The following is an 8,922-nucleotide window of genomic DNA, read 5'->3' on the forward strand; positions in this document are numbered from 1 at the left end:
GCCATTGTCACTTTCTTCATCTTTTGGCGAAGCGCATCAATCAAATCAAATCAAAGAACCAAAGAGCCCGATGGACCTGACTCATTCTCCCCTAGTCCTCCAAGATAGTAATATTTTTCATGTGCCCGGTCCGGTCCGGTCCCGTCCGGTTCACACGCGAGGCCGAGGCCGAGGCCCTCCGGCAGGCAGCCGCCGCGTCGAACCCTAACCCGAACCCAACCATCCAACGCGGCCACGTGGTCAACACTTGGCGTTTGACCAGCCCAGCCCCCTCCACTTCAAGGCGCCCGCGTGCTGGCCCGTCCCTCCTTCCCCTCCTCTTCCTCCCTCCCCACAGCGGAAGCACAAGTCAAATAATCACTTGGGACCGAAACCTCACAGTCCAACGCCGCCATTTCCCACCCGCCTCCTCCTCCTCCCAGCCGCCGCCGCCGCCGCTAAGTCCAAGGACTGCGCTCGTTCTTGTGAACCCTCGCGGCCGTCGCCGACTCGCTGGGTCTGCTTGCTTGAGGAGCGGCGGGCTGGAGCTGCCTGCCTGCCTGCGCGCGCTGCGAGGGTGGCGGTAACTTCCTCTGCGGTCCCGGATCGCGTCGAATTCGAGTTTCCCGGGGGACAGCTTCCCGGGGCTGGACGGTGGATTAGGCTGCGGTTGATCAGGTCAGTCTGCTACCCTGCTTGGTTGGGTGCTCTGGTCTTTCTCTCTGGAGGAGAAGGATTGGGCGTTTTGATTCTACTTTACGGCCTTAGGTCTGCTCTTCACCAAGGGGTTAGGGAACTTTCCAGGGTTCTGATTCTGTCGATGATTGGTTGATCAGAGGGAGATTTGGGAGGAATTCGTGGGATGAATCTAGTTCCAGTGTCGCCCAAGACTGAAATCGGCTTCGATTTTGCTCGCTGATGAATATTGTAGTTTCGTACCTGGCCCTGCGCCATAGTTTATAATCGTCACAACGTTTTGCCGGTTTTGGCTGGTTTTGGGTGAGGGTATTTAGAAGTGTTGTACAGCTGAAATGTGGTATCCTGTGTGAACACAGAAGCTGCTGGGTGGAGTCGTGTACCTTTTGGCGATCTATTGCGTGTGACGGTGTGAGATAGATTAGTTTAATTGGTAGCAGAGACACTTAGACTATAAAATCATCTTTGTCGAGACGAATACACCACCATTTCCCCCTAGATTAGTTGGAAGTCCTAGCAGGAAATCATCCACGAGGTAATGCCTGTCCAAGTGTGACATCCCGCTGAATAGTTTATTTGAAGTGTTGATAAATATATTGTTGATACCTATCGCAGGGAGCTCTGCCCATTTATTAAAGTTGTAGCAGCCGTCGCAGGTGGAGAAACTGAGATACTCGGCCGCACTTTTTAAAAGTACTATTTATGTCATAGTGGACCTTATCTAATTTGTATAGTCGGCTATAAGCTTAAGTTGCTTTCAGCTGCTGATGTAGTAGTTAGATATGTTTATCTGGTGAGAACTCTGTGCATGTTCTGAGCTTGAACAGATCACCCTGGAGTACATCAGCAATTTTGATCTTCCATGCAAAAGATAATACTCCCTCCGATCCATAATACTTGTTGCTGCTTTAGTACAACTTTAAAGTTGTACTCCCTCTGTAAACTTCTGTAGTACGTTTAATTATAAGTTAGTAGTGCCTGATTTAGCTGCTAGTTGCAAGGCAGAAAGTGTGCATTTTTGTTTAGCACCGCACGTAGTCACAGTTTACACTAACATAATATTACTTCCTCCTCTTGATGGAGAAATATAACTAAATCCCAATTAATATAGCTGTTGGACTGAAAAGAACAGATTGGCCGTGTTTTTTTTTTAAAACCACGAAAGGGCTGGAGCTGTGCAATTCACCATGGAAGAAGCAGAGTTGCCCAATTAATTAGAAAATATTGGTCTCAAACCACCTAGCTAACCCACGGCCGGCCGGGGGCCTTTTGCCCACGGCCGGGCAAGATGGAAGGATTTCCTTCTTAATTCTTGCTTGATTAGATTGATACATCTCCTCTCTTTATATAGAGAGGTTTACTTGACTCCCAAGCAAGGCTTACTTGACCCCTAAGCAAGCGACCCTTATCTCTAATTAACCCTAAGACTAATGGGCCCATTACGTACTCTTAACACTACACCCCACCTGGACATGCAGCTTGTCCTCGAGCTGCAGCCTAACCAACTTATAACCATGACTTGACGCAACAAAAACCTAACACCTAAAAACAAGCCTTTTACATCTCGGCTTGTTTTATTATTCTCAACCTGAAATGGACTGGGACGCTTTATTTTGGACCCCTTAACAAAAAGTGGACACCATCCGCACGTCGGACGTGCACGTGTACAGCCACCTGGATCCCATGGACACCACCTGGACAAAAGGAGTGCATGTGTATGACCACCTGGAAGTGGTCGCAAGAGTGACCAGCAGAGGCGCCCTCGCGGCGGCCGGTGGCGGAATGCAGTGGTGCTACCCGGTGCGCTGCTGTCGGTGACACCATGCCTTCTCCCTGCCGGACGACTGTTGGTTTGCACTGCACAGGGAAGAGTGGAGGGCTTGCGATGGAGAATGACGAGGAGGGGTGCGCCCCCCCAACCGCTGATGTCGCAGACTTTGAGGTCGTTGCCCGCGGGGAAAACAGCATGCCCGCCGCCCGTGGGGGAAACCGCATGCCCAAGATCCCCGACGCAGCGGATGAGATCGAGGTCCTTTGCGCAGCGAAGCGCAACTGGGAGGAGCGGCAGCTGCAGACCACGCAACTCCCGCACACGCCGACGCGCTAGGAGGCCGCGTGCAGTAGCCTGCAGCCTCACCGTCGCCGACACGTGGCGGGTAGTGATCCAAGCTGGAAGTGGTGACGGCGACGGCGGAAGCTTGATCTGCTGGATGGGGACGCCCTGGGGAAGCGGTGATGGCGACGGCGGGAACTTGATCTGGTGGATCGGGACTCCCGTCGGCGCGGTCGATGCGGGGCCGGAGCTGACTGGTGATGGCTGCTGCAGTTGCAGCGGCTGCTGCGGCGGAGCACCGGGCGCGGCGGAGGTCGCCAGGAGCGGTGGCTGCCACTGCAGCCAGGGCGGGGCGGTGGATGGCAGCTGCTGCAGCGGCCTGATGAGCGCGGCGGAGGCCACCTGGTGCGGCGGCTGCCACGGCAGCCAGGACGGGGCGGTGGTGGCGGTGGATGGCAGTTGCAGCGGCTGCTGCAGCAGCCCGACGAGCGCGGCGGAGGCCGCCTGGTGCGGCGGCTGCCACGGCAGCCAGGACGGGGCGATGGATGGCAGCTGCAGCGGTTGCTGCAGCAGCCCAGCGAGCGCGGCGAGGGCCGCTTGGTGCGGCGGCTGCCACGGCGGCGCGGTGGCGGTGATGGGCGGCGCAGCCGGATGCGGCCCATAGGACCCGGCCAAGAACAGATGGATCTCCTGGACCACCTGTGTTAGGTCCCGCAGCGCCCCGGACACCTCCGGGGTGAGGACGACGGGGGCGGGCGCGATGGAAGATCCCGGAGCGGGCAGGAGCGGGGCGACGGTCGTGACCGGCAGCGGAAGAGACAGGTTGGGTGGTGGTGAAGACATGATCGAACCGAAGCTAGCTGATACCAAATTGTTATGGCGCTGCTAGAAGGAGGGCGCGAGAGGGCCGGCCGGGGGCCTTTTGCCCACGGCCGGGCAAGATGGAAGGGATTTCCTTCTTAATTCTTGCTTGATTAGATTGATACATCTCCTCTCTTTATATAGAGAGGTTTACTTGACTCCCAAGCAAGGCTTACTTGACCCCTAAGCAAGCGACCCTTATCTCTAATTAACCCTAAGACTAATGGGCCCATTACGTACTCTAACACTACACCCCACCTGGACATGCAGCTTGTCCTCGAGCTGCAGCCTAACCAACTTATAACCATGACTTGACGCAACAAAAACCTAACACCTAAAAACAAGCCTTTTACATCTCGGCTTGTTTTATTATTCTCAACCTGAAATGGACTGGGACGCTTTATTTTGGACCCCTTAACAAAAAATGGACACCATCCGCACGTCGGACGTGCACGTGTACAGCCACCTGGATCCCATGGACACCACCTGGACAAAAGGAGTGCATGTGTATGACCACCTGGAAGTGGTCGCAAGAGTGACCAGCAGAGGCGCCCTCGCGGCGGCCGGTGGCGGAATGCAGTGGTGCTACCCGGTGCGCTGCTGTCGGTGACACCATGCCTTCTCCCTGCCGGACGGCTGTTGGTTTGCACTGCACAGGGAAGAGTGGAGGGCTTGCGATGGAGAATGACGAGGAGGGGTGCGCCCCCCCAACCGCTGATGTCGCAGACTTTGAGGTCGTTGCCCGCGGGGAAAACAGCATGCCCGCCGCCCGTGGGGGAAACCGCATGCCCAAGATCCCCGGCGCAGCGGATGAGATCGAGGTCCTTTGCGCAGCGAAGGGCAACTTGGAGGAGCGGCAGCTGCAGACCACGCATCTCCCGCACACGCCGACGCGCTAGGAGGCCGCACGCAGTAGCCTGTAGCCTCACCGCCGCCGACACGTGGCGGGTAGCGATCCAAGACGAAAGCGGTGACGGCGACGACGGGGACTGGACTTGGTGGAGCGGGACTCCCGCCGGCACGGTCGATGCGGGGCCGGAGCTAACCGGCGGTGGCTGCGGCAGCGGCTGCGGCGGTGGCGCACCGGGCAGCGGCAGCGGCTGCTGCGGTGGAGCGCCGGGCACGGCGGAGGCCGGCAGGAGCGGCGGCTGCCAGTGCAGCCAGGGCTGGGCGGTGGTGGTGATGGATGGCAGCTGCAGTGGCCCGGCGAGCGCGGCGAAGGCCGCCTGGTGCGGCGGTTGCCACGACAGCCAGGACGGGGCGATGGATGGCAGCTGCAGCGGCTGCTGCAGCAGCCCGGTGAGCGCGGCGGGGGCCGCTTGGTGCGGCGGCTGCCACGGCGGCGCGGTGGCGGTAATGGGCGGCGCAGCCGGGTGCGGCCCATAGGACCCAGCCAAGAACAGGTGGATCTCCTGGACCGGCTGTGTTAGGTCCCGCAGTGCCCCGGACACCTCCGGGGTGAGGACGACGGGGGCGGGCGCGACGGAGGATCCCGGCGCGGGCAGGAGCAGGGCGACGGTCGTGACCGGCAGCGGAAGAGACGGGTTGGGCGGCGGTGAAGACATGATCGAACCGAAGCTAGCTGATACCAAATTGTTACGGCGCTGCTAGAAGGAGGGCGCAAGAAGGCCGGCCGGGGGCCTTTTGCCCACGGCCGGGCAAGATGGAAGGGATTTCCTTCTTAATGCTTGCTTGATTAGATTGATACATCTCCTCTCTTTATATAGAGAGGTTTACTTGACTCCCAAGCAAGGCTTACTTGACCTCTGAGAAAGCGACTCTTATCTCTAATTAACCCTAAGACTAACGGGCCTATTAGGCCCATTACGTACTCTAACAGGGACCCACCGACTGGCAACTTAACAAACATGATGGCTCATTCAGTATAATTCTCTTTGTGGTGACCATAAGTTTCATTTATTTTCAGGATATGATGGCAGCTGTTTAAGGTTGGTGAAATGTCCTTGTGGATATCATAAGTTCAAACGTATTTATTGAACTGACGACGGTGAGGCAGACATATTCTGAGAATATAAGTAATGGGTTGTTCTCCTTTCTTCTGCTATAAAAGTGGGGCAACACGCCAGCAAATTTCTACGCATACTGAAGGTAGATATCTTTTATACAGACTGTTCTACACTCTTGTGAACTATGATATGGTCACCTTCTTCATATTGCCATATTTAAATACTTAACCTAATTTTTACAGACCTCCCTGGTGATATTAATACAATAAGATACACTTATAAGGAGCTAGCAAGGGCAACAGAAAATTTCAACCCATCCAACAAGATTGGCGAGGGGGGTTTTGGATCTGTATATAAGGTAGTGTGTGTAATCTTCAACTAATAAGCCAAATGGAATTCTAATGGAATAAATGTACACGTTTAAAGTTTGATCATATAATGGTGCAGGGGCGGCTAAGGAATGGAAAACTTATTGCTGTCAAGGTGTTATCTGTAGAATCAAGACAAGGACTAAAGGAGTTTCTGAATGAACTGATGTCAATTTCCAACATATCTCATGGCAATCTTGTCAGCCTTTATGGCTATTGTGTGGAAGGAAACCAGAGGATCCTTGTCTACAATTACCTTGAGAATAATAGCCTTGCACAAACACTTCTAGGTAATTCTTGATTAGTTCTTTTCATCGTACTGTTCTTCAAAACTTATACATATATGCTAAAAAAGGTATATATTCTAATGTTCCTTAGCTTTTTTCTTCTTATTTCTTATTAGGTTCTGGCCGCAGCAATATCCAGTTCAATTGGAGAAGTAGAGTAAATATTTGCCTTGGTATCGCCCGAGGATTAGCATACCTCCATGATGATGTCAATCCCCACATTGTTCATCGGGATATCAAAGCAAGCAATATACTTCTTGATAAGGATCTCACCCCCAAAATTTCTGATTTCGGTTTAGCAAAGCTTCTACCTCCAAATGCGACACATATTAGCACACGGGTTGCAGGAACATTGTAAGTTAATTTTGTCATATGGAACTATCTACCTATAATGAATTATCATCTGCAGTCCATGTTTACTACTCCCACTGTCCCATAATATAAGATGTTATTGCATCCAATATGTGAGCCTTCAGAAGCTACTGCTTATAATTGGCATTTCAAGTTAATTGGTTGAATTTAATACACCCCAAAAGAATCTTTCACATATGATGAAACCACACCACCTGTTTCATAGGAGAAGTTAGAGGCAATTACAATTGAAATAACAAATAAAGACATAGTTATTCATAAATGATCATTATGGTCTTATAAACTTGCGACATTACTTACTCAGTTTTACTTCACAGAGGTTACTTGGCTCCTGAGTATGCTATTCGAGGACAAGTGACACGGAAGTCAGATGTTTATAGTTTTGGTGTTTTGCTTCTGGAAATAGTCAGTGGGAGATCCAACACCAGTTCAAGATTACCCTATGAAGACCAGATACTTCTGGAAAAGGTTGGATGAAATAGAATACCATATTTCTTTCTCTTCTTTTCCCATTCCTTATATTGGTAAAAAGTAAACTATTACTCCCTCCGTCCCATAATATAAGAACGTTTTTCAAACTAACAAAGCTTGAAAAACATTCTTATATTATGGGACGGAGGGTGTATATTGTACCATAATGAATGAATTAGTTTTTAGCTGAAGTTATTTACAGTTTGAGTTTGATGGATGGATGGTACTGGCACGTCAGAAATTTGGAGTGCATAAAAGCAGTCTTGATTTCTGGTAAAAAGAACTACTGTAGATGCATACAACTCTTGCATTTTAGAATGTTAGCCATGCCATGTCCATTTTTCATTTATTAAATTAGTAATACAATACAAAAAAATGATTACTATTATCGTGCACTTACATTTTAGTTGCTCGCTGGCAAGCACGCTAGCTGCTTCCTTGTCTCTACATAAATGCATAAATCGTGTATAACCTCTTAGCATGACTGGAGGGAGCAAATATTCTAACTCATGGACTTTTGTTCTTTGCTGCTACAGTTCCCAGAGGTTACCAATGGGGTTCTCCTCTTGCAGACATGGATGTATTATGAGCAGGGAGATTTGGCGAAAATCATAGACAGTTCTGCGGGTGATGATTTGGATATTGAACAAGCCTGCAGGTTCCTGAAAGTTGGACTTCTCTGTACACAAGATGTCACAAGACATCGACCCACTATGTCAACTGTCGTCAGCATGCTAACAGGCGAAAAGGATGTTGACTCGGAGAAGATCAGCAAGCCCGCTACAATTAGCGACTTTATGGACCTTAAGATCAGGAGCATGAGGAGAGAAAATAACATTGCTTTCGCTTCATCCTCCACGTTGCTATCCACTATCATGGCACACTCTTCTCCTTTGTTGTCGCAAGAGACGACACAAGCCTCCATCACATTCACCACAATATCAGAGCGTGAGTGACCTGAAGTTGGTTGCAAATACGGAGACCATGTAGAGAAGTAGCATAGCCAGATACCCCCTTTTCCAGAAGTTTTCTTCGTAGTGTATAGATTCACTTTGTTTATAGTGTACACAGCATTGCTGGGACAAAGAAGTTCATGAGTTTTACTTTGTGTGTACAATACTAGATTGGTGGCGCAATGCCATTGTATATGTGTGCATGTACATCCTGTCCGTTGTTTGTTTGGTGGAAAGAAAATAGTACATGTTTGCGATCCTGCGAGTACATTGCCTGGATGTACCAACAAAATCACAGTTCATAAATGGCCAACATTATAAGGGCATGCTCCCCAGACGTTGCCATGAACTACCAGAATGCAAAACGCATCTTGCGATGATCAGTTTCCATCGTCTCCTTTTTCCTATACACTACTACATCTGCTCTCAGCTTGGGGTGTAATTTGGATAATGCATAGGTTGATGTATTGTCTTTGTCTCGGCAGGCCTGCAACACGATAGCAGGTGTTCTACCACTGCTACTACCAAGCAAGCAGCTATGATGTCTGACTGCATCACCATCATGGAAGTAGCTCCCCGTAGAAGAAGGGACCCAGCCAGGTGCTCCTCCGCCTCTCAGCGAGTGAGGTAATCTCCAACATGGCCCCCCTGCCCTCACCATCACCATCACTATACCTTCCCTTTCTCTTTCTCCCCTGTGGCTAGGCCCCAATGGCAGCTCTCCTTGTAGAGGTCCATCTTTAGTTTTTTTTTTAGATGAAGGTGCATCTTTAGTAGTAGCGCTGCAGTGCTGCTTCCATTGGAGTGGTCCATGGTCCATGCATGCAGAAATGGCCGGCTGTTGATCCGAAGCGTACATGAGTGAGAGCATCTCCAGCCGCGCCCCTAACAGGCCCCCCAGGCCCCTTTTTCGGC

The 8,922-nt window shown here is 51.0% G+C and overlaps 1 protein-coding gene across 1 annotated transcript; it reads left to right on the forward strand.

Moving 5' to 3' along the window:
• The first annotated feature begins 305 nt into the window (after positions 1-305).
• Positions 306-8,275, forward strand: LOC125516100 (cold-responsive protein kinase 1-like). Its single transcript, XM_048681579.1, has 7 exons — positions 306-657; positions 5,517-5,698; positions 5,799-5,914; positions 6,004-6,214; positions 6,328-6,565; positions 6,901-7,051; positions 7,591-8,275. The coding sequence occupies exons 2-7, from the start codon at positions 5,629-5,631 to the stop codon at positions 8,008-8,010; spliced, it is 1,206 nt and encodes a 401-aa protein (XP_048537536.1). The 5' UTR covers positions 306-657; positions 5,517-5,628; the 3' UTR covers positions 8,011-8,275.
• Positions 8,276-8,922: the final 647 nt, after the last annotated feature.

Source organism: Triticum urartu, chromosome 6 (assembly GCF_003073215.2).
Source record: "Triticum urartu cultivar G1812 chromosome 6, Tu2.1, whole genome shotgun sequence".
Classification (NCBI taxonomy): Eukaryota; Viridiplantae; Streptophyta; class Magnoliopsida; order Poales; family Poaceae; genus Triticum; species Triticum urartu.

Bases quoted from the DNA above. Each gene is read 5' to 3' on its own strand.
- LOC125516100 (XM_048681579.1), top strand. From the start codon at position 5,629: ATGGGTTGTTCTCCTTTCTTCTGCTATAAAAGTGGGGCAACACGCCAG. The intron at 5,699-5,798 runs GTAGATATCTTT...TAATTTTTACAG, and splicing joins AATTTCTACGCATACTGAAG to ACCTCCCTGGTGATATTAAT. The intron at 6,215-6,327 runs GTAATTCTTGAT...ATTTCTTATTAG, and splicing joins CCTTGCACAAACACTTCTAG to GTTCTGGCCGCAGCAATATC.